General features: G+C 39.0%; 3 protein-coding genes across 4 annotated transcripts in view; 1 reads left to right on the top strand and 2 right to left on the bottom strand.

Moving 5' to 3' along the window:
- Positions 1-9,589: 9,589 nt before the first annotated feature.
- Positions 9,590-14,825, top strand: kdelr3 (KDEL endoplasmic reticulum protein retention receptor 3). The gene is made up of 6 exons (XM_077202510.1): positions 9,590-9,711; positions 9,845-9,998; positions 10,338-10,438; positions 11,810-11,968; positions 12,963-13,215; positions 14,219-14,825. Exons 2-6 carry the CDS (start codon positions 9,908-9,910, stop codon positions 14,260-14,262), a joined length of 648 nt encoding a protein of 215 aa, XP_077058625.1. The 5' UTR covers positions 9,590-9,711; positions 9,845-9,907; the 3' UTR covers positions 14,263-14,825.
- Positions 14,826-14,877: 52 nt separating this feature from the next.
- On the bottom strand, positions 14,878-20,669 carry LOC143711145 (GTPase IMAP family member 4). Its single transcript, XM_077202488.1, has 3 exons — positions 20,442-20,669; positions 18,900-19,394; positions 14,878-18,313 (listed from the first exon to the last, which is right to left on the bottom strand). The coding sequence occupies exons 1-3, from the start codon at positions 20,470-20,472 to the stop codon at positions 17,907-17,909; spliced, it is 933 nt and encodes a 310-aa protein (XP_077058603.1). The 5' UTR covers positions 20,473-20,669; the 3' UTR covers positions 14,878-17,906.
- A 134-nt stretch (positions 20,670-20,803) lies between these two features.
- Positions 20,804-25,830, bottom strand: part of LOC143711080 (ankyrin repeat and fibronectin type-III domain-containing protein 1) — a 21,288-nt gene continuing 16,261 nt past the window's right edge. Inside the window, exons 15-18 of one of the 2 annotated variants that reach the window (XM_077202375.1) lie at positions 25,347-25,506; positions 23,261-23,427; positions 22,657-22,825; positions 20,804-21,515 (exon numbers count right to left, since the gene is read on the bottom strand). In XM_077202375.1, the coding sequence (XP_077058490.1) occupies positions 21,211-21,515; positions 22,657-22,825; positions 23,261-23,427; positions 25,347-25,506 (801 nt within the window). In that variant the 3' untranslated portion in view covers positions 20,804-21,210. The remainder of the gene's footprint in view (positions 21,516-22,656; positions 22,826-23,260; positions 23,428-25,346; positions 25,507-25,830) is intronic. The other variant, XM_077202376.1, reaches the window with a different exon arrangement.

Below are 25,830 nucleotides of genomic sequence, written 5' to 3'. Positions count from 1 at the left end.
CTTTTCATTACAACATCAAGTTTCTTTTCTCGGTTTCAGCCGCATTCATTCTCCCCTCATCTGCCCATCAGCCATCGGTTTTATGTCAGTCATTTAGTTTTAAACGCTCAAATGAATGCTCAAAGAACGAATGTTCCTAAATCAAATAGGCTGTTATTTATAACATTGATTTGATCGTTTACACCACTCTTATTTGAGAAAATAAATAAATAAATAAATAAACAAAGACATATGCATGTGTTATATAAGTGTCAAAAATTTACAAAATGCAGGAGACATCTTTATCCAAAAGCCGGTAATGGATGAAATAGATGAGGAAATAAAAAGCTTTAATCACTAATGAATAGCAATTCATACATTTGTTTTATCTGATTTACTGCACACAAGAAGACATAAATAAGTACTCACCTTAAAGCAAATATTTAATCTGTAAAGGTATTCTTTCCCTTAAACCTGTCTTCAGCTCGTGGTCACTTCGTGTTTTGGCGGTAATTAAGCGCGCGCTCCGTTCTCGTCTCGGTTTTTTTTTATTATTCTCCGAAAACACCCATCTTTAACACGATGTTATCAGCGCCGTGTTTTTGTAATTCATGTTTTCTTGTACTTTTCGCAGGTTAATCCCTCCGGTCGGTCTCTCTTCTTTGACTTCACTCACGCGGTAATCTCCGAGCGCGCGCGCGCTCTCCTCCTCATCCTCGTCCTCGCGGTCTCGCGCGCATGTGGGTGACCGACCGGCGGATAACGGGGGAGGAGAAGGAGAGAGATGCGAGAACCTGTCACTGCGATTATGCTCACTTCAGATTGATGTCAAGTGAAATTCAGTCCAAATTAGTCCAGACATGATGGATGAGGGAATGAAATAGAGGACCGCCGATTGACTTGTTGAGGATTTTGCTTCTGTCCGTGGGATAGGCGACATGCACATTTTTATCATTTTCATCTTCTTCAGCTTCACAGATTTTATTCTTAGAGGATGTTTCTCGCTGTCTTCTCTTGTCAAAGTGTTTCAGCATCCGAAACAAAATGTTCTCTCACACAGATTCAGAAAGAATATGACCAAAACTGCGGTTCTTTCATAATCCAAACTACCCACACGCTTTATAAAAATAAGGGGGTTTCCGCAGTGATAGCATCTCTTACAAAAAGCTTAATTATTTGTTGACATCATTGGTTCCATTAAGAACCTTTAACACACATGGAATATTTCCATTCCACAAAAGGTTCTTTATTTTATTAAAATATTCAAATATAAACAAAGGTTCCAAAATGGAGTTTTTAAGGGTTAGACCCTGAAGAAACTGAAAAGATTTGAGAAATTCCAGTGAATCTGATGAAAAAAAAAACCAACTGTTTACGAACACAAAAATGAACTGCTCAACTTGCGTCTTACAAACAGCGTGAACGTTGCTTTCCTGACCTCGGATCTGTGTTTCGGTCCTGATTATTTGGTTTTGAGAGATTCTTCAGCATGGTTTCTATGGAGATGTGCGGTTGTTGTTTCGGCGATGGAGGCCTGAATGAGGAGGTGGGAAAATCTGAACATATGACAGCCGAGGATTGACAGTAGGAGTGTGTGTGGGAGAAAACACTCAGAGAGACGAGCTGAGGCGAGAGGATCCTTCTAGGACATCAGGAATGTGTTTAACAAGACAAACCAAAATGAGCTCTTGTGAAATCAGTGCTCAAAGCCACTTTAATACACACACACACACACATATATATATATATATAGAGAGAGATAGATAGATAGATGCAGTGCAGTATATATAAGCCCTCTATGTTGGTCAAAAATAACCCAATTTTTTATTTGATTTAAATGAATTTAATGTACTATATTTTAGTTTGATAATGTTTTTTATTTAATATTTTGTATTTTAATTATATTTTATGGTACTAAATTATATTCACGCTGAATCCATTTATTCACTTTCTGAAACCTGAAAATAAAATTTCCAACTTCAACTGTCGTAAATCTTGAATGCTTTAGAGCACAGACTTAAGTTTGATCTCTTTCAAAGACGACAATTGGCAGATTATTGCTGAAGTGAAAAAGTTTTAAAAAGTGAAAAGTTGGGGAATTTTACATTAATTGTTATGAAAAATGAAATGAAAAATCAATTTTTATATGAAATATATATTTTCAAAAACATATTTTACTCTAAAACTTAGAGAAAAACAAATCCATAAATCTAAATAAGTTGTGTTCTAAGCACAAGTGTGACTATTGTTTTCAGGACCATTTAAAGGGTAACTAGGCCCTGTCCACACGGAGACGCATTTTTTATTGGATCGGCGTTTCGTCCAGACGGATCCGGCGTTTTGGGAGACTTCAAACCGCTATTTTTTTGAAACCGGGTCCCAGGGTGGATAGATCTGAAAACGACATCTTCGTGTGTACGGCCAATCCGTATATTTTGTGAAACGATGATGTCATCACCCCACGTGTCGACTAGTCAGACGCGCTAAATCAGTAGCCTAACAGCATCAACAACTGAGACCAGACCCGTCGCTATGGGCGGGCCATAGGGGGCCGGGCCCGCCCCAAAAAATGCTTGTGCTATAGGCGACCTGGTCATATTGCGGTTGGTTATATGTTTAAAAGTGATGATTACGTGCTGCGCGACTAGAGTTGATTATTATAAATATACGAAGGCTGTAGGCTAATAATAATTGTGCCCCCCCCATGCATTTCACATGCCCCCCTAAGACTGAGGTCTGGCGACGGGTCTGACTGACACTACTTGTTTGTTCATGCTTCAGAAGCTACTAAGCCTCTTTTATTTCTTTATTTATTATTTAGGCCTACTTTAATGTATTTTTATTTTATTTCTTTATTTGTTTATATTTCTTTCTTATGATATGATGCTTGTATTTTGTCTGATCAAGACATTTCGTATTTTGTAGGGATGGGCATTTCAAGCAAAAAAAATATTCGACGATCGCTGGGAATTATTTGATTATTATTCAAAAAACGCACCTCTGCCCCCTCATGCTCACCGGTGACACGGCGTTCGCTCTGACGTTAAATTTCTCTGTACTGTAGGCCTACATGTTGTAGCCATTAAAGAAAAGTTAGTTTCATATTTATGTTTAAATAATATGTTATTTTTTCCATTTCATATATGTTGATTGTATGAAAAGTGAACAGCGTGAGTAGCCTAATCATAAGATGCGCAATATCGAGACATAATTTTGACCACTTCATTAAGTTTTGTTTAATACAAAGCCTTCCTTTAAAGTGAATTTCGTTTTGTATAAATTGTATCTTAATTTTAATCAATGTTTCATCAACCAATTGCCTGGATTTAATAAATATGAAGCAAATACAGCAGACAATAGCCATAAGGACACGGAGGCGCCGACGCGATATAACTTGCATCCCACGTGAACTGGAGCTTGTCTCATAAATGAACAGACACTCAGAAATATATCTAAGCTTGAAATGTCTACTTTTAAACAAAATTCAAAATGAAAAGAAACAGACAACTCTCTTATAATCCGTATGAAGTGTGCATTTATCTCTATAAGCACCTTCACCCACCGAGAAGGTGGCGAGTCAGCATCGTCACAGAAAACACTAGTTTATTAATAAACAATTAAAATGTCTCCTTGCTATATTTGACACATTCATAATGATTAGGCTATTTGCCGGTTCTTTGTGGCAAGCTTTATGCGTCTGCTAACTAATCGAATATCGTGACTCATTCCTATTTTTTACCAGGCCATTTATGGTTTTTCATATTGTTCAATAAAGTTCTTGGTTAAAAAGAAAGAAAAAAAGGAAGCTACTGTTCCTAATATTATTGTATACAGCGCGCAAGGTTTATGCGCAAGTATTCTTCTCTGTTAGTGTATCTGTGTCAGAATTACAGAGCCTCGTACTGGTCTGGCATGTATACTACATCGGTTTGAGTCGGTTTCAGCGGGTTTCGTGTGTACGCAGATATTTCTTGACGCCGCCGTGTTTACGGGTTTTTTTAGAATGAGGAAAAAAACATCGGATAGGGAAAGCTCTGGCTTCCTGTGGATGTGGCCTAAACCCCTGGTCAGAGCCTGACTCCACCCACTGGCAATATTTGAAAAATAGGCAAGGGCGGGGTTAGCTGGTATCCTCTGACGTCACACGTCACCACAACTTCCAACAGGCAAATTCAACTGCAGTAGCCACCGTTCAACCTGAAGAGGGCAGCACTCAGACGTTTTTACACCATATATTGTAGAATTAAAACACTTTAAACTAGCCTGGCTAACGCCAGACCCAATCTCGTTGAGAATTGGGTCTGGGAACCACATGCGCAATTTATCGTATTTGAGGTGTGGTTTCAGAATGCCCGTCGCAGTTTATTGGGTGCTAAGAATGTCTATCAAATATGCCTGTACGTAGCTCATAGCCAATCGTTTCGATTATACCAGATGACGTATGTAGGGCTACAGAAATTAGACAAGGAAGAAGACGATGGGAAAGATCTTTTTTGTAAACAATGAACTTGCATTCTAAACTACTTAGACATTGTTCTAAGGCTGCATCAAAGAGTAGCTTCGCGTCTTCAGCCATGTTAAATCGATATAAACAAACTGTTTCCGTGTGTCGCATAGATGTCGTCATCGTCTAGCTGCTCCCTCCCCGTTCTGTGATTGGTTCCCTAAATGAGGCGAAAAATCTGGCCATGGTATCCAGACTGCCTTTCAGCGTGAATTGAATCGCGCTGCGGTAAGGCAGTATGGGGAAACCCAGGCTAACTTTAAACCCAAATGTCAAAAAATGTACTCAAATCAATGAACAGCATTTATGAATCTCCATTCTTACAGATCATTAACTAAAAAAAGTTGTTTTAGTGTTTAGTTACCCTTTAAGGGACTATGTGTAGTTTTGTAGTTTTATTATCTAAAATCAATATTTTTATTCGTAAATATGTCCTTAATGGTGTAAAAATTCCTCTGGCAATTATCTGACTTATCCTCATAAACGAAGAATTTATTATCTTTATATACATGTGACGGGTAGGTCCACGGAGGCTTATATGTCGTTCCGCCATCTTGAAAAACTATATAGCAGACTAATAGCAGAGAGGGTCAAAAGGTACTAGGCCAACGCGTTTCCACAACTCGTTTTCGTTCAGAGCCAGCGTCACGTAACTGAAAGCAGCAGAAACGGAGGAGCAGAGCAGTGAGAGGCGCTTGTCACTGCCCCGGCAAGTTTAAAAGGCTGCATTGCACTGTTGTTATTCATACTGTAAGATTCGTTTGTTCGTTGTGTCAAGTTGCAGTTTGTTTGAAACCAAACTCGACAAAGTGCTATTAGAAGACATCCTGTCATAGCTTTTTGGTACATAACAGCTACCGTAGATGCAACACGCATTTGAAAAAGGAAGGCACCGGGGAGCAAAATTTGTTAGAATGCAAAATACAATTTCACCGCTAGATGGGAGAAATTCCTATGTCCCTTTAACCTGTTCGAATCATCCCCCTGCTTTATTTTAATTTTATTTTTTGTGTTCACATAGCAAGTGCCAAAACCTTCGTACCATTCCAATGAAGAAAACATTTAAAATCTGTCAAAAATGACCAAAGAGCACCAGAGGGAAAAGTACATTTAAAAGTAAAAAAAAAAATTCCATTACAAGTTTGACACTTCACCAATAAAAGCAAAATATCTATAGTCATTTGTATTTATGGTTTAGCTGAATCATCGAAGATCAGCAGCAAGTACATTGGTCAATAAAGTGAGATTAAATGCATAAAAATGTATGTTTTATTTAGTTATTGCAGGCTTACTTATATTCTGATTTTGCATATGACTGATTTTATTCATTTTGAGGAATACTATGTCTGTTTTTAATGCAAGTCAGATGAGTAAATGCACGCTCACATTTAGTCTAGAACTACAATAACCATCATGTTCACACACACTTAGGATTTCTCACAACATGGGGACAAGAGAGCTGTCTGACAATAAATGGGAAAACAGTAACTTGTGTTACTTATTTAAAAATTAACTCTGGAGTTTTAAAGTAAATTTTGTTGTCAATTTAAAACTAATGCGTTACTTCACTAGTTACTTGATAAAAGTAATCTGATTACTGTGTGGTCACATTTACCGTTTTTTGGCAAATTCTGGAATCCACATGCAAAAGTTTTCACCCCCTTACAGATTCCGCAACAGATTCAAATTGGTATTGTTAATTTGCTGTATTCAGTCTTTGAAGGTCCACCCCCAAACATAACTATAAGCAGATCATAAAAAAATCAAGATCGAATTTACAAATTAGTCCCCAACTGGGCAAAACGTAAAATATTTACACATTTCCATGAGATTGTGTCGGTGCTTCCGAAAATATAACAAGGAATTAAAATAAGATATGATTTCATAATGGTAGTTACGAAACTAAAAGTTTAATAAATCTGTAATTATTTAGTTGTTTTGATTGGATAGATAAACATCCCGCCTCTGAGAGAGAGAGAGAGAGAGAGAGAGAGAGAGAGAGAGAGAGAGAGAGAGAGAGAGAGAGAGAGAGAGAGAGACGCTCAGACAGACAGGTGATCCTCTCTTACTCAGGACATGACCCAAAACCTCAATACCACACACACACACACACACACACACACACACACACACACACACACACACACACACACACACACACACACACACACACACAGGGTCGATGGCAGTAGCATGAGGTCACAGGGTGAATGACACAGAGGTCAGGAAGAACTTTAATGCACTTTCACCCTCATAGAGAACTCTAGCTGAAGAGAAAGACCTGCCACACTTTTACACCTGTCAGTCATTCTAAATCCATGTGAACAAAAATATGTAAGAACGTTTTTGCTAACGTTCCCATTAAGTTACTTCAAAATGTTCTCTGAACGTTCAAACCGTCCAAAAACATTTATTGCAAATTTGCACATGTAAAAAGTTATTTCAAATGGTAGAGAAAACATTAAGGAAATGTTCCATTGTAGAACGTTTTTGTGATAATGTTATAAGACGATAAATTGTACTAAATACTAAAACGAACGTTCTAATAACGTTAGTGGAAGCTCATTCCCTGTTAGCTGGGATTTAGTTCCACGAACTATGATTATGAACATGATGACAATCCTCAGATATAACATCCTCAAACATGTCTTTGTGAGAGTGAGACAGTGACGCAGCACAACAGAACAGTGTGTGTGTGTGTGTGTGTGTGTGTGTGTGTGTGTGTGTGTGTGTGTGCGTGCGTGTGTATTAATAGTCTGTAATCGCCTCTGGGCGTCCTGATAAATTCCCACGACCTCTGATCGACACAACACCATTGTCTCTCTCCAGGTTTTCCTTTCCCTCTTGAACAAGAACACACCGCTCTCTCTCTCTCTCTCTCTCTCTCTCTCTCTCTCTCTCTCTCTCTCTCTCTCTCTCTCTCTCTCTCTCTCTCTCCACCGGTAAAGTAGCTTGTCCTGTGTGTTGTGGCCGTTCACTTAGTCGTGTGGAAACGCTCTAGTTTTCTGCCGTTTTGCACACACTACTGCCGACCGTGTTATGTAAGAAAAAACCTTTGCTAACTTCCTAATTTGATCCCGAATGGTTGACTGCTCCTCTCTCTGTCACACTGAGTTCACACGCGACTCCAACAAGCCGTCAGTCCAACCGTTCAACGCGCTGAACGCGCCGCGTCTCTCATTCAGACTCCAGGAGAACAGGCGAGCATCAATGACTGTATGAGAGCTCTAAATATGAAATAACGCCCAGCTCATTCACACTGTACGATTTTATACAGGAGGGTTTTAAATACAACCCGTACAAATCAGTTATTTGTTACTTAGGTAGGCTATAGGCCTATTAGTTTTCTAGTAAAAAAAAAAAATAATATATAGGCCTATATATAAAAATGGGTAGGCCTACATTCTAATACGCTAATCTAATTCTAATATTTGCTAACAGTAGGCCTAATATCTGCAACATTATTATTATTTTTTATCTCTAACAGGGAATGTTCTCAAAACTTAGGATAATGTTCTGCGAAGGTTCTCTCAAAGTTATGAACAAACGTTATCCCAGAAACGTTAATAGAACCTTCGTTCAGGTTATCCGTTTCTTTAATGTTCTTAAAACGTAAAGCACAAATACGTTAGTTATGGCTACATCGTTTCATGGAACATTTTTCCCCCCTGAAAATGTATTACAGTCAACCATTTTAAGACATTACAACATTCAGAACGTCCTTGAACATTCTAAAATTAACGTTCCTATAATGTTTGCAAACTGAACGTTCACTCAGAAATAACGTTTAGACTATGTATACGTTTACCAAAACGTTCTTAGAAGAACATATATGTTTGTTATGTGCTGAAACATAGTAATAAACCTTTTACAATATTGTAGGTTCTTGCATGAGCCCTATATGAATAAATCATTTAGGATCTGTGATCGTGGTTGTAAAGTGTATGTGATTGTCTTCTGTCTGTGTGTGTGTTTGGATTATCATGTCCAGTGTGTGTTTTGAGTGTATTATGAGTGTCTGTCATCAGTATTTGAGGGAGTTTTACTGTCATCTAGAGGAAAACACTGGTATAGACACACTTCACTTTATCCTTCTATACCAGTTTTCATTCTTTATTTTGATAATGCATTGCTCTATTTATTATTGCAACATAATATAGCCTTCTCCTGCACTGTTATTGAATTGTATTTTGCACTATTGCTATTTTGCATACTGATAAGAATGTAAATATGTACCTTGAAATGCAATGTAAGTCGCTTTGGATAAGCGTCTGCCAAATGCATAAATGCTCCAATTGAGCTATAATCATTTTACTTTAAATTGCATATTTTGCATTAACACATTGCATGCAGGTAAACTGCAAATGCTTGACTATGCAAATATACAATGTCAGAGAGAGAGAGTGTGAGAGTGTGTGTGTGTGTGTGAGAGAGAGAGAGAGAGAGAGAGAGAGAGAGAGTGTGTGTGTGTGTGTGTGTGAGGGAGAGAGAGAGAGAGAGAGAGAGAGAGAGAGAGAGAGAGAGAGAGAGAGAGAGAGAGAGAGAGAGGGAGAGAGAGAGAGAGATTGATTTATAGACTGTGATTTGAATGTAGCCAAAGCATCAGATCTGTGTGGTCTGTTTCACAGCTGAACTTCCAGTGTTTTCCATCTGAAATCACAGAATGACACGCTTAAATAAACCTACAATGACCTTCATAATGATGAGCATCTGTACAAACAAACAAGAGATCTCTGAACAAATCTGATATGGTTTAGGCCTAAATAATGATAAGCCAAAACATGATATCAAAGAAACGCGCACACACAAAATGTATATATTTTTAAAGTCAGAATAAACTGGTTCAGGCTCTTTACATTGAGGAATGAACCTGCGGTTAGTAAATCACACTAAAACACAATTTGTTTTGTATATTTAGGCTATTTATTAAAGCTAAAATGTTGAAACTAGACAAATACAGTGAAATTGTACGTGATTTCGTGAATGCTGGTAACTCTTCATAAACTAAAATCATTCTAGCAGATCTCAATATCTGAATATTAATGTAGTGACTGTGAGCGCGCAAATTGATTCTTAACTGACGCGCTTCCTCTTTAAATGTGCGCACCGCAGTTGGTGTGACGCGCGGATCGTGAACGCGCGCGGTGAGGAAACCCGGATCCTGGTCAGCCACGTCACCGATCAGGGGCGCGAGCGCACAGACCAGCGCAGAACATCAGAGACTCAAAGTAAATTATCATTGATTCTATTAGATCTGATATATGAACTAGAGATTGATACTAACAACCGGAGACCGTGTGGATATGAGGCGCGCGCGCTGAGCAGCACATAGAAAAAGAGTTTGTATTATTATTTGTGCAGGACGAACATCTGGTTTGAGACTGAGAGAAAGCAGCTGCAAAACTCCACAAATCAAGCCATAAGATGAATATCTTCCGACTGTCTGGAGATCTTTGTCACCTGGTCGCCATCATTATTCTGTTCCTGAAGATATGGAGATCCAAATCATGCGCAGGTAAGTGTTATTTATAATATGTAACTTTAATTGTGCACATCCGTGACAGAAGAACGTGAATGTGGAGAAGAACCGGAGTGGGTCTTGTTTCAAATTTATTTGCAATTTTTTTTAATATAAACTCTTTAAACGCACGCATGACGCGTAACTCGATTGTTGATGATGTTGCGTTTTCTAACGCAGGGTTTATGTCGTGTTTACGTGGCAGCGGATTGCAGTGCGTCTATCAGGATCTTCACGGGTTCTTCAGCTTTCTTGAGGAACTCCAGACCCGGTTCTGTCTATGAGTGTGTTGTGTGTGTTGTGTTCTGTTCTGAAGTGTGTTGTTGTGTGTTTCAGGTATTTCTGGGAAGTCTCAGCTGCTGTTCGCGCTGGTCTTCACCACCAGATATCTGGACCTGTTCACTGCCTTCATCTCCATCTACAACACCGTCATGAAGGTAAACACTATGGAGGCCCATTTGTGCCACATCGTGGGGAAAAATCATGCTTTTTAATTCAGAATTATGACAAAAAGTAATAATTATCATATAAAAAAGTAGAAATTATGAAATTCAAAGTCCTAATCATGACATAAAAAGTATAAATTATGAGATACTAAGTTACAATAAAAGTATAAATTATGATATACTAAGTCATAATTATGATATAAAAAGGATAAATTACGAGATAGTCATGATTATATAAAAAAGTATAAATTATGATATACTAAGCCATAATTATGATAATAAAAGTATAAATTATTGTATATTAAGTCATAATTATGAAATAAAAAAGTATAATTATGATATATTGTCATAATTCTAATATAAAAACTATAAATTGAGATAATAGTAATTATATAGAAAGTATAAATTGTGATATATTAAGTCATAATTCTGATATAGAAAAGTATAAATTATGAGTCATAATTATGATATTAAAAAGTATAAATTATGATATACTCTCATAATTATTATATAAAATAAGTATAAATTATTATATATTGTCATAATTATTATATAAAATAAGTATAAATTATGATATACTGTCAAAATTATAAATTAAAAATAAATTATAAATTATAAACCTGTGCATGTTTTGTTAAGTAGCTTTTGTTCTGTCCTTTTTTGAGTGCTGAGTGTAAAATTATATGTAAGATATTTAGTTTTATGTTTGTATGTTGAATGTGAAACTTTTTGTGCTGCCATTTTGGCTAGGACTCCCTGGAAGAAGAGATTTTATATCTCAATGGGACTATCTTAGTAAAATAAAGGATGAATAAAAATAAAATATACTGTAATAATTAAAAGTAAAAAGATATAAATTGAGATAAAAGTCATTATAAAAAAATAGTATAAATTATAAGATACAAAGTCATAATTATGATATAAGAAGTGTAAATTGTGAGATACTAAGTAATAATTATGATATTAAAAGTATAGATTAAGAGATACTATACTAAATATTACATTCTTAAAAATCATTCTTAAAAAAAGATGCTGGAGAACATGACAGCGTTTATTATTGCGTTTATCATTTATGATGGAGGGAAAAAAGCCAGATTGCAGACACTTTCACTTTTATTACAGATATATAAGTGACAATTTTGTTCTTTTGAACTCATGAGATGGAAACACTGCTTCGTTCACAATTTTTTTTATGTGATATTCCAATTTTGTACTAAAGTAAAATACCCAAGTTTGTATGGAAAAATAGCCTTTGTGAATCACACCCAGACGTCTCTCTCTCTCTCTCTCTCTCTCTCTCTCTCTCTCTCTCTCTCTCTCTCTCTCTCTCTCTCTCTCTCTCTGTGTGTGTGTGTGTGTCAGGTGGTGTATCTGGTCTTGGCGTACGCCACCGTCAGCCTCATCTACTCCCGCTTCAGGAACTCGTACGACTCTGAGAGTGACTCGTTCCGCGTGGAGTTCCTGCTGGTGCCAGTGGCCGGTCTGTCCTTCCTGGAGAACTACGCCTTCACTCCACTGGAGGTCAGAGTTCAAACGCTTTAGATAGCCAGATCAAACACCGACTATCTGTCTGTCTTTTTCATTTCACTGTAAAAACAAATAAGTTGGCAAAACTCAAAAATTTTAGGTAATCAGTTAAGCATTCCAAAGAAACTTGCAGTTTTTAATTTTGTACTCATACATTTGAATTGCTCTTAATTTGAAAATTTGAGTAAGATTATTCGTGTATTACTTAAAATTATCATGTAATCTCAATTTAAATATTTTTAGTGTTGGAAACTTGGCTAGCTTTAACTAGCTAATTCAGTAAATGTAAACTTGCTAATTGGTAACGCAATGCTTTGATAGCATTAGCATAGCAATTGCTCAATGAGTACAGCGATGTAAACATCTGACATATATCTGTTCTCAAACCAAGCTCATGCTCCACTCGTCACCCAACATTACATACACTCTTCTAAATTAGCATAGCAAAACACTACTGAATATCCCACTTAACATTTATCTTGCAAAAAAACATTATATAACACTAACAATTTTAGCATTTACTCCCCCTTTCGAGTGTCATGGTAAAGCATGCTGGGAAATAGAAATCCAGGCCCAGTTTCAGTTACATTTAAGTTTGTCTAAATTAAAAGCAAAAAGTTCATAAAACTCAAAACAATGAAACAATTCAGATTACTTAAAATGTGTCAGTTTAGTAAACTCAAAAGAAAAATAAAGTTCTAAATACTCATAAAAGATAGTTTGCTTGAATTAATTTGTTAAATTTAAGCTTACCCTACTCAAACTATCTATCTATCTATCTATCTATCTATCTATCTATCTATCTATCTATCTATCTATCTATCTATCTATCTATCTATCTATCTATCTATCTGTCTGTCTGTCTGTCTGTCTGTCTGTCTGTCAGTCCATCTATCTGTCCATCCATCCATCGTCTTTGACTGCTGTGTCATCATGGACGTGTGTGTGTAGATCATTGACTTTGACGTGTGTGTGTGCGTGTGTGTAGATCATGTGGACGTTCTCCATCTACCTGGAGTCGGTGGCGATCCTGCCTCAGCTGTTCATGATCACGAAGACGGGCGAGGCGGAGTCCATCACCACACACTACCTGTTCTTCCTGGGCCTGTACCGCTCGCTGTACCTCGCCAACTGGGTGTGGCGCTATCATGTGGAGGGGTTCTTCGACCAGATCGCCGTGGTGTCCGGCGTCGTCCAGACCATCTTCTACTGCGACTTCTTCTATCTCTACTTCACCAGAGGTCAGCAGACGTCACACACACTCCGGCGGCTTAAAGAGATAGTTCACCCAAAATTTACTCACCCTGAAGCCATCCTAGGTGTATCTGACATTCTTCTTTCAGACGAATAGTCAAAGTTATATTAAACAATGTCATGGCTCTTCCCAGCCTGATAATGGCAGTGAATGGCTGTATATTTTGATAAGTCTATCAAAGTGCATCTATCCATCATAAAAGTGCTCCACACGGCTCTGGCGGGTTAATAAAGGCCTTCTGAAGTGAAGTGATGCGTTCGTGTAAAAATATATTCATATTTAAAACTTTAATGACTAAAATAACTAGCTTCCGGCTGACGGACGTACACATGTCGACAATAGAGAAACACTTGACGATGTATGATGTCGTATGTAGGAGTAGCGTAAGCTTTGAAGCCTCTTGCGGTTCAAACAAGCAGGGCTGGGCAACAAACTCAAGCTCTTCCCACATTTCTCTTTAAAAATTAATGTTTTAGACTTCTAATTCGTGACTGGTGTTTTGTTTTGCTCTTCCTCTGCACTTCCGTGTTCGTCATTACGTCATGCGTCAGGTCAAGGGTTATTCTTTCGCTGTACGCCCATCTGTCGGAAGCTAGTTATTTTAATCGATTAAGTTTTAAATATGGATATTTTTCTTACGGAAACGCATCGCTTCACTTCAGAAGGTCTTTATTATCCCCCCCAGAGCCTGTTCAGCACTTTAATCATGAATAGATGCACTTTAATCGATGCAGTTTTATCATGGATAGATGTACTTTGATGAGAGAAACGGCCATTCACTGCCATTAAAAAGCTTGATAGAGCCAGGATTTTTTTTTAAATATAACTCAGATTGTATTCGTCTGAAAGAAGAATGTCATATATACGTAGGATGGCTTCAGGGTGAGTAAATCATGGGCTAATTCATTTTTGGGTGAACTATCCCTTTTAAAGTTTCACAAAACTATTACTGGACTCTAATACTCATCTCTCTCTCTATCTCTCTGCAGTGCTGAGAGGAAGTGGAAAGATGACACTGCCAATGCCAGTGTGAGTTATTGGATCAGGCCCCACCCCTTCTTTAGGCCACACCCACCATTGACATCACCACCTGCCGCTGTAGTTCCTTTGTGTCTGCGGTGTAATCGTGCCTTACAGTGATCAGATCTGCTGGATGAGTCTCGCATTCGATGGATTAATGTTTCTGTTCATAAATAAAGTTTGTGTGTGTGTGTGTGTGTGTGCGCCTGTGTGTATGTAACACTCCACATTCTTAGGTTCATAGCTTGGTTTCTCCTTCATTCTAATAGTCATGTTGTTGTTTTTTCTGTAGTTAATTTTATAAATGATTTTGTTGTTTATCACCACCTATGCAATGCTCTTGCATTCTGTTAAGGGATGTTTGATTGAGATCTTTGTGTGCCAATATACCAGCTAAGATCATGAATGTTTGTATAAACTACATTTCAGTCGGAGAATGACTTTTATCGGATGACTGGCAATATCATAATGATTTTTAAATTAGCTTATTTGAAGATGGACAGTTTATCTGTCCTCATTTTTATAAAGTATGTTTTATAAAGCATGTTAATAAAGAGTTTCTCTCTCTGCGGAGCAGACGCTTGTGTTTACGAGAGTGAATGAGCACAAACACACACACACACTCGGGTCAGTCTGCGGGTAATGAATCTTTATTTTCAGTTCATAAGGTCAATCACAATCGTGATGTTTGAACAGACTTTATCATTAAAGCAGTAATATTACCTTTTTTTTCAACTGCTTACACATATTCTCAATACTTTGCCCCCTTTTTTCAAAACTACACACAAATCCAAGAATTGCACACACTAAATGCAAAATGGCTCACATCTCTAGCAAAATGAAACACTGCATTCAAAACATCACAAATATCTCAAAAGCAAACATTTGTCTTACGTTGCAAACACCTTGGATATATGTCATATACACAGTTATTCAAAACCTAAAGCTCTTCTTTCATGAGCTCCTGTACATTTCTGTGCAAGATTGAAAGTATTTGGCAGAGAGATGTTGAAACATTCACGGTAAACATGAAACCAAGATTGAAACCAAACTATTTTTATTTTTACTGTAAGCATTTGTGGTTGTGAATACAGTATTGCACAGTCCCAAAAACCTATAACTTCCCATTTGCCCTATTTATAGGCCTATTCTAAAGTCATGATTGGTTGGTGTTCAGTAAGATGCTCTGATGAATTACTGTGGCATTTTGATAAAGTCTAGCATGAGATATAGGTTCCCATGTATCCGTTTGTCATTTTTTGGTACCCTGTTTTTCTAAACTAGGCCAGTCACTCACTGAACAGTTTCAGAGACTGTTGGGTCTCACTGCAGCAGCTTCCGACGTAATAACTTTTGGCCTCCTGTACATGAGACCCCTGCAGTGGTGGCTGAGGACCAAGGGGTTTTCTCTGAGGGGAAATCCGCTTCGCATGATCAAGGTCACGCGGCAATGCCTACGTGCCTTAGTCATGTGGAAGAAGTCTTGGTTCCTCGCCCAAGGCCCAGGGTTGTCGTCACATAATGCTAACGACAGACGCTTCCTTCACAGGTTGGGGGGCGATCATGAGTGGTCATTCGGCGCAAGTTCTGTGGCAGGACTGTCTACTTTCTTGGCACATGAATTGGCTAGAAATTATGGCGCTGTTTCGAGCACTCATACATTTCCTCCCAGACCTGAGGGGCCATCATGTGCTTGTCCGCACGGGCAACACATCAGTGGTCTCTTACAACAACCATCAGGGGGATCTGAGGTCACGTCACTTATGGAAACTGGCTCACCAGATCCTCCTGTGGGCCAAAGAGAATTTGCTCACTCTAAAGGCAATTTACTTCCCTGGGTTTTTAAATCAGGGAGCAGACATCCTGACGAGACACGGGCTGAGAGTGGAGGAATGGAGACTCCACCCCGATGTGATGGAGCTCCTGTGTAAAACTTTGGTCGAGCAGAAGTAGACCTGTTTGCATCTTAAGAGACGACACACTGTCCACTGCGGTTCTCACTCAGTCAGCCAGCTCCTCTGGGAGTCTGCTCTCGGGAGTTCTGGAGAGAGTTTGCCGGGACGGGGCCCGTCTTCTGTTAATAGCCTCGTTTTGGCAGGGCCGAGTATTGTTCTCGGACCTAGAGTCTCTCCTCGATGGCTCTCCTCTGAAAATGGGGGGGTCCTCACGGGGGACCTTTTCTCTCGAGCGAGAGAAAATTGATCCTTCATACCCTCCCAGAATTGTGGAGACTTTGGGCTTGGCCTCTGAGTGGGCCCAGCTCATAAGTTCAAGTCTCTCAATCGAGGTTGTTGAGACCGTCCTCCACTCCAGAGATCCCTCCACAAGGAAACTCTATGCCTTTAAGTGGATATTGTTCACTTCCTGGTGTGGAAAGCACCAGCTGGACCCGGTTATCTGCCCTGTGGTTGCAGTGCTGGAGTTCCTGCAGGAGCGTTTCTCCGCAAGTCTATCCACACTGAAGGTGTACATGGCGGCCTTAGCTGCTTACTACGTCCCTTTAAGACGTGGTGTATCCTTGGGGAAACACCCTCTAGTAACGTTTCCCTCGTGGCACTGTGAGGCGTCAGACCAAGATATTAGGAGTGTGGCTGATTCTAAAACATTATCATCAGGAGTTTCCCTCCAATATGTTTGTGATGTGGCAGGATGTTGCCTCGCCGCACACATTAGTGAGGTTTATGACCTTGACCTCGGCTCCACTCCAGGGGCGCAGGTGCTTTCGTCTTAGTGTGCGCAGAGATTTCACACGGACAGGCACTTGTTACTATGGCGTCTTGGGTATAATGTCTCGACGCAGCTTGAGTTCCCTTGAAAGGGAACGTCTCAGGTTACGACTGTACCCCTGGTTCCCTGAAGAGTGAACGAGATGCTACGTTGCCCTGCTATACTCCCTGCATGAGCCTCCCTGTGAGCGACTTGCTTCAGCCTATCAGAAGCTAGTGACTGTTTGTTCCAGGTATGTTTTATAGTTTCCTGGTCGATAACATCACATGACGTTCCGTCACGCCATTGGACTGATTTCATACCTGCTTCATGATGCAACCACGCAGAGGCGTTCCCACAGTGTCTCGTTCCCTCTTCAGGGAACCAGGGTTAGAGTCGTAACCTGAGACGTTTTCGCCCCTAGCGCTGACATCACTTCAAGATGGCCACCAAACGAACCGGACATTAGTTAACCTCGGCAACATCAAAAATTCTTAACTAGACACCATTAGGGTCCCATACCTATTTCTCCTGCTAGACTAATAGGTTGTGTTTGAAAAAGGAAATCAAGATACTGCCAGTTAGATTTTTGTGTGATACATAGAGAAGTGTGTGTTTTGGTCTGCAAAAACTGTTTTATGAAATTGAAAACATCGAAGGCAGATAATTAGTGTAAGGTTTTGGAGATTTGGTGTGTGGTTCTGGTGTTTGAGTGTCAGGTGTTAAGTTAAGGTTTAGTGAGGATTTTGTGTGTGAGCAGTCAAAAAAAACTGTAATGTAATTACTTTCTCCTATCAGATCCATGTAATGTAAACTCCTTTCACCCCCAAATCAAATCAAATAAATATATATATAGTGTGTGTGTGTGTTAGTCCAGGAGTGTGTTCTTGTGTTTGATCACTGCTCCGCCCATCCCTTTAGCAGCGGCTGTGATTGACAGCGGTGTGTTTATTAGTGCAGGAGTGTGTTCTTGTGTTTGATCAGTACTTTAGTTCCCTCTCTCACGGCTCCGCCCATCACTTTAGCAGCTGTTGTGATTGACAGCGGTGTGGAGGCGATGGCCGCCGCCCTCTGAATAGCTTTGACCTTCTTCCCTTTACCCTTCCCTTTCTCCATCACCCCGGACGCCTCCACCGCTCCACGACCCACAGCGCTGAGCAGCTCGTACCAGAACACACACTCTGCACTCTTCCCCAGCTGCTCCTCCGGTTCCTCTCCTAGAATCCTCTGCTGCGCGTGTCGTACTGCGCTCTCGGCCTGCTGTAGCATGTCTCCGGTGTAATGATCTCCTGCGTTACGCTGAACCAACACATCCATTTTCTGCAGCAGCTCCGTGACCTGCGTCCTCTCCTCCTGACCTTTAGACAGGTCACAATTAGTTATAGCACTCTTCACAACACATTGTTTCAAAGCAGCTTCACAGAAAATCAGAATGTTAATATTTTTATGATGAAGGATAATATAGTTAATATAGTTACATTTTGGGACAATGTAAACAATCAAAGTATCACTCAGCTCTATATGTAAAGTTGGATATATATGTCAAACTTTTGTATATAGAGCTGTGAGATACTTGTCCAACTTTTGTATAGAGCTGAGCGATACTTATATATTCAACTGTATATAAAGAACTGTGAGATACTTATATATTTATATATATTATATATCCAACTTTATACAGAGATATTTGCGATACTTATATATATATATATCCAACTTTATAGAGCTTTGCAATACTTATATAACTTTATAAGTTGGACCATAATTGCAACATTTTGCAACAATATTAACAATCAAGCAGTTGAGATTTGCTATATAGTATAATGATTTATATGAGTAATACTGTATGTGAAAAAAGTTGGATATATGTATAGTAATTGCATAATTCATTATTAGTTAGCTAACTAGTTTGTGTCATCATCAGTTATGTATGTGGTGGAATACCGTTATCAAACACGTGAAAGCCACCCGCACACTCGCACACAAACTCCCATAATTCCGTGCTCTCCTTCAGGTAGTCCTCCGCGGGTTTCGCCCCGAGCGCGTCGCCCCACGTGATCAGAACCACGGTAAACCGGAGCGCCTGCGGCCCGAACGCGGCGCAGATCCAGTCGAGAGCGGCGCGGCACTCGCGCGTTACCCGTCCGGCGCGCAGAAGCAGCAGGAACACGTGCGGTCCGGGCGTCGACAGATCCACACACCGGCCCAGCTCCACTCTGACCTCATCTGGGCTCATACAGGTGTGGAAGAACCCCGGGGTGTCAATCACACGCAGGCTCCGCCCATCCGACACGCCTCCCGCGCGCTGGCAGCGGTGCGTCACGGACACGGGCGAGGCGTCAGTCCAGAACGCGGATCGGCCCAGTATGGTGTTTCCAGCCGAACTCCTGCCTGAACCCGTGCGACCCAACAGAACCATCCGCAGCTCAGAGGAACCGGCTGAGGTTAACAGACACGACAATAACCTTCATGATCACCGCTGAGTCCGTGATATTATCATTATATGTGATATTATAAGCAAGGGTTTTTTAAAACTGGGATCCGGGGAAAGCTTTGGAGAAAAACAGTGTAAAACTGTAAAATAAAATAAAATAAAATAATTAACATAAATAAATGTAATTAAAATATATAAAAACATTTAAAATGTTTATATAAATAATAAATAAATAAATTTTATTAAATATTATTAAAATAAACAAAATTGTGTGTAAATACATAAAGATATTTGATTAGAATAAATAAACGTGATTAACCCATTTGTGCCCAAATTTTTCTGAATGGTTTCATGCATATAGTCCTGTTAATAGTGTGAACATGTTCAGCATTTATTTTCCCCATGTTTTTTTCTTTCTTTCTTTCTAGAAAATCGTATTTGAATGTGCGGGTGGGCTTAAATGGGTTAAAATAAATACTTTTGATTTAAAAATTGATTGACTAAAATTAATTAATACATTAAAATAAATAAAACATGATTGAAATAAATACTTTTGATTTAAAACTTGATTGACTAAATTATTTAAATTAATAAATAATAAATTCGTACATTTGATTAAAATAAATAAGACATGATTTAAATAAATAGATGTGATTTAAATAAAATAAAACATAATTTTAAATAAAAAAATTAAATAAACAACAAAATAATAAAAGAACAGGATTGCAGTAAGATTTGTTTTTTCAGGATTCCTAATGACATTTCTGTCACCGGATTTTTCACAGGATTTCCACATAAATAAGCTGGATCTTTTAGAGATTAGTTCTCAATGACAATATGATCATTATGCATAGTATAAAGCAATGCTGTACGTGTACGACAGTAAAATGACTTTAACTGAAACAAATCCGTGTCCCTTTATCCCGTCCTGCAGTGACACATGGATCTGATATTAGTTCCGCCAAACACACGCGATCCATCAGAAGCTCGCGGTCATTCTGCATCATTTCACCGCGACGCTCTGAAGTTATTCTGGGTTTATTTTCACTCACCAGCAGCTGAAGATTCGCCTGATTCCGCCATATTTCCCACAGACGACAGACACTGTACTTAAAGAGACAAACACTCACAAGCACCTCAGATAAATACATCAAACATCACGACAATACTGTACTCAGACCGTCCAAAGCGCGCGTCCATCATGCGATCTGAATCACCTGGCTCATATAAATCTCAGCAATCTTTTCTAACTTCAGAATCATCACATTAAATTGTAACCCAACGTCAGGGTTTGTCCACATTTAAGCCAAATTGGAGTTAAAACAATCCAGCAGTGTACTGTAAGTAGTTTGTGTACTGCTTTATTTTTTTAGTTTTTTTTTAGTTATAGTTTGTACAGTAATCATTCAAGCGCATTTAGTAGTTTCTATCTTGTTCTGATATTTATTAAATAAAACAACTTTATGAAAAAAAACAAAGCAACAGTCCTGTTTTTTTCTCTCCAAGATCTGTTTACAGAGAAGATGCTGTATATTTATAAATTTTCCGAAACAGTCATCACGAGACACAAACAGATCTACATCTATATCAATATAAATATACAGTAAATAGAAAGTGGTTCTGTAACGGATGCACATTAAATGATTCTGTTACAGATGATTTGGTGGATTTTCAGTCTGCTGCTGATATATAATAATAATATTCTTTCATGATAATATTATTAAATATATATTATATATTCTCTCGGATAAATACATATATGAATATAATCCAGATGTGGGCCGGATCTGTGTTGACTGTGATTGTTGATGGCCTCCTCCATCAGTGAGTGTGGTGACCTTTGACCCACTCCACCAGGCTCCTGACGGGACGTCCCGTGAGCGGAGTGGTGCAGTCCTCGTCTAACAGGGCCGGTTCTGGATCTTGCAGGTCCAGATCTGACAGACTCCCTCCCAGCAGATCCAGACACTCGAACAGGTCCATCATCTCCGATGGCAGGTCGTGACCTTCAGCCGCAGGGGTCACGGGGACCTCAGGGTCGGTGCCATGGGAACAGGGTGAGGCGGTGACGTATGTGACCTCTGACCCTTCAGGTTGATGAGAGCAGGATGGAGCTTCGCCCTCTGCTGGAAATAATGGAAACATAACGTTCTTTATTAGTATTTAAGAGCTTAAACTTTCATTTCTTAACCTTTAACCTTTATTATGATGATCAGCTTCTGTCTGTGTGATTCAGTAATTGAAAGCTGGAAGATTGAACGTTTCTTTTGATCATTTTGCAACAGAAAGACTTTTTGTAAATAGATGAGTAAATATAATAAATATATGAACAACAGACATTGTACATGACTGCGCAGAGTTCATGAAAAACAATAAATTATTGAAATGTAAAATTGAAAAATCATTTTAAAATAAAAACAATCAAAGTACAAGTACTTGGTAAAAATGAATAAAATCATCAAAATCTCAAATGAAAATAATTTTGAAATGAAATAAATAAAAACACTAACTAAAAATGAATACAATTTTAAGGGTCACCATTGTTGAGATTCATATGTTTCTTGATGTCTGTCTAAGTCTTAGTGTTGCCATAGAAACTTTTTGTAAAATCCTTCATATTATCTGATGGACACAATGCTGGCTCTTATGCTGTAGAATCACAGTTTTACTATAATGAATAAAACAAATAGGACATCACCCATTTAATCAGAGAGTAGACATTGAATAAGATCAGTGAATCATCAGTGAATCAGGTCACTAAATGATAATTGTCACTATCAATCTTTAACCATCAACATCCAATCATAATTTCTCTTGGCTTTTGTATCATAACAAATCTGTTCTGTTAACACTCAATTACAGCAACCAGAGAAAAATTTGTGTGCAAAAGTCAAGGGTCGAGAGCCCAAATAAAGCAAACACTAATCATCATAATGGTGACATTAAACAAAAATAAATCATCAACATCTAAACCTCTGATTTTCATAAGACGAATGGCAGAAATAAAGAAGTCAGTTGTAGTTCTTGTGTTTCTCTTTCCTTCAGTGATTCTGCTTGTTAACAGCAGGTGTTCATCACTAATGCTCAATCATCACTTAATTGAACACTTAATTATCCAATTATTATCCAATTATCATGCTGGGATCTAGAAATGATCTATAACTCCTTCAGTTATTAACTCATAACTCGTTCTGCTGAAGCAGTTTATGAATCACTGGCAGGTGTTTTCATTACTGGAGCAGAATCATCTGTTGTCACTGTTCTCACCTGTGCTGAGTGTGTGTGTAGGAGGCGTGTCCTCCGCATCGGCTGATCTGATTGGTGGTCGCGAGGTCATGACCCTTCCCAGAGGCACCACCCCCTCAGAGCTCTTGGAGCGAAGTGTGTGAATGACATCCATTAGCCAGCGGCGCTCTCTCCACAGCGCAGACAGACTCTACACACACACACACGCACACACACACACCTGTGACATGTCTGTGAGAGTGAGTGTGTATGTGAGTGTGTATGAGTGAGTGTGAGTGAGTGTGTGTATGTGAGTGAGTGAGTGAGTGAGTGTGTGAGTGAGTGTGTGTGTGTAAGTCAGTGTGTGAGTGAGTGAGTGTGTGTGAGTGAGTAAGTGAGTGAGTGTGTGTGTGTGTGTGCGTGTGTGTGTGTGTGTGTGTGTGTGTGTGTGTGTGTGTGAGAGTGAGTAAATGAATGATTGAGTGAGTGAGTGAGTGTGTGAGTGAGGGTGTGAGTGTGAGTGAATGTATGTGTGAGTGTGTGAGTGAGTGAGTGAGTGATTGAGTGATTGAGTGGAGTGAGTGAGTGAGTGAGTAAGTGAGTGAGTGTGTGAGTGTGTGTGAGAGCAGGGTAAACACACACACACCTGTGCGAGCTGCGTGACGTGAGTCAGTCTCTCCGTGGCCTCCGTCACTTCACTGCTGTCCAGCGCTTCCCTCAACGCCTGCTGGGAGAGACGGACCTCCAGCTCCAGTCGGACCCACAGCTGACAGAACTGAGACAGCAGGTCACGCTCGTACGCCCACAGGTGCACTGTAGCACACACACACACACACACACACACACACACACACACACACACACACACACACACACACACACACACACACACACACACACACACACACACACACACACACACACACACACACAGTATTACCTTACAATATACACTGAAAAATGTCTTTTACATCAAATTATTGAAAATGTAATGCCAAATTTATTGGTTTTGGAAGTTAAATGAAATACATTTGCATTATTAAGGTTGTTATAACTCTGTAAAGTGCTTTAAAGGGTAACTAAACCCCTGGTCAGAGCCTGACTCCACCCACTGGCAATATTTGAAAAATGCTGGAATGTGGGCAGAGCCCAGCGGAGGGGGGCGTGCACCTGAGATGCATCTCTTTGTATGGAACCTGCCTACGTCACCTGCAACCGCTATGTCACGAACCACCGCAGACATCAAATAGGAAAATTCAACTGCAGTAGCCACTGTTCAACCTGAAGAGGGCAGCACTCAGACGTTTTTAAACCATATATTGTAGAATTAAAAAACTTTACATTTACATTTATTCATTTAGCTGACGCTTTTATCCAAAGCGACTTACAATTGCTATATGTCAGAGGTCGCACGCCTCTGGAGCAACTAGGGGTTAAGTGTCTTGCTCAGGGACACATTGGTGTCTCACAGTGGATTCGAACCCGGCTCTCTCACACCAAAGGCATGTGTCTTATCCACTGCGCCATCACCATTCTTACAGATCATTAACTAAAAAGTTGTTTTAGTGTTTAGTTACCCTTTAAGTGGCTACTTTTAAAGGCGCTATATAAAATATATATTTATATATAATTTAGTATATTTTTATTTAGTAATATATTATTATTATGTACAATGAAACAGTATTATGATTATATTTAACCTAATTAGTTTTGATTCTTCTTACTGTAAAGGCACTTTGTAAAATTAAGCTTATTATTTTTATTTTTTAATATATTGTTATTATTATTATTATTATATGATTTATATATTTAGTGCCATTTAAATAAATAAATATAAATTATATAAATAAAATAATATAAAAAAATTATACCATTTATATAAATATTGCCTTTGAAACAAGAAAAATCAAAACTATATCAATTAAAGTTTTTTTTTCTTTAAATATTTTTATTGTATAATTTACAATGAAAAACTGTAAAAGGACATTCACAGAAGTCACATATGATTATGTTTTATATAAATACTTTTGATTCTTCTTTTTGTTGTCAGATAATGTACATTAGGGTTTTGTGTTGCAGTTTCTTATAGGTTTTACTGCATTATTATTTTTTCATGAGTTCCTTTGACCATATAATCTTTAAGCTAATAAGGTTAAGTGTATTTGGCTTGCTGTCCGCAGTGGAGGGGCTCGAGGAAGCAGCTTCAACACAAGCTTAGATACACCCCCCAGTGGGACTACTAATGCTTGGATGATGAGTATGGTAGCAAGATGCCTAAATTATGCAGGTGAAGTTGGGGAGGTGGAGGGACGCCAGAACAGCTGATGTCAGAGCGAGGTGAGCGGCTGCTTATATGCTCCGGCAGTTAATTGAAATATTAGATGGGTTCACTCCTCCCGAAATTATGCTGTGAGCTTCACATAGATCAGTGGTTATCAGTAAATTTTATGATAAAAAAGCAGATCTGGAAGTAGATTATATGATGGTATATTAACATTACATCACGGTTATTCATAAACCAGTATGCCATCACAGTGAAAACATACCTGTATATTTGTAGACATGTATATTCCTACAGTGAGTTTGTGCCGTATGTAAGTATACACTGATCAGTGCTAGTGTGTGTGTGTGTGTGTGTGTGTGTGTGTGTGTGTGTGTGTGTGTGTGTGTGTGTGTGTGTGTGTGTGTGTGTGTGTGTGTGAGAGCAGCAGAGGCTGCTGGGAGGTACTGACCGAGCTCAAAGATGTGCAGTGGGAGCGTGAGGCTGTGCGGCTCCACCTCGGCCTCTAGGGGCCACCGGCTCAAGTCCTCACTGGGCGGCAGCAGCAGCAGCAGAGACACCTGATCACCCGCCTGCAGCAGCTCCTGTGTGTACACGCGGTAATCAGACGCCTGCACACACACACATGAACACACACACACACACACACCAACAATAAATAAACAATACAAATCTAAATCAGTGTTAAGACTCTAATAAAAGCCCAATTAAAGTAAACACAGATCAGCATAATGGTGATTTTTTTCTTTTTCAAAAATTGTGATTTTTCTCCTTTGGTGATTCTGCTGGTTAACATCAGGTGTCTTCAATAATGGTCAATCATCACTCAATGAATCACTTAATTATCTAATCTAGACTTAAACACTGCTTCAGTGTTCATTTAACACTCATTTTTTAGCACTTTAACACTCTTGAGTGTGGAGCCAAATGAACTC

The sequence above is a fragment of the Siphateles boraxobius genome, unplaced genomic scaffold (assembly GCF_051911475.1).
Source record: "Siphateles boraxobius isolate OS27281-9 unplaced genomic scaffold, OSU_SipBor_1 49, whole genome shotgun sequence".
NCBI classification, from domain to species: Eukaryota; Metazoa; Chordata; class Actinopteri; order Cypriniformes; family Leuciscidae; genus Siphateles; species Siphateles boraxobius.
The sequence above is the reverse complement of the archived record's forward strand: the minus strand, read 5'-3'. Positions and strand labels throughout refer to the sequence as shown.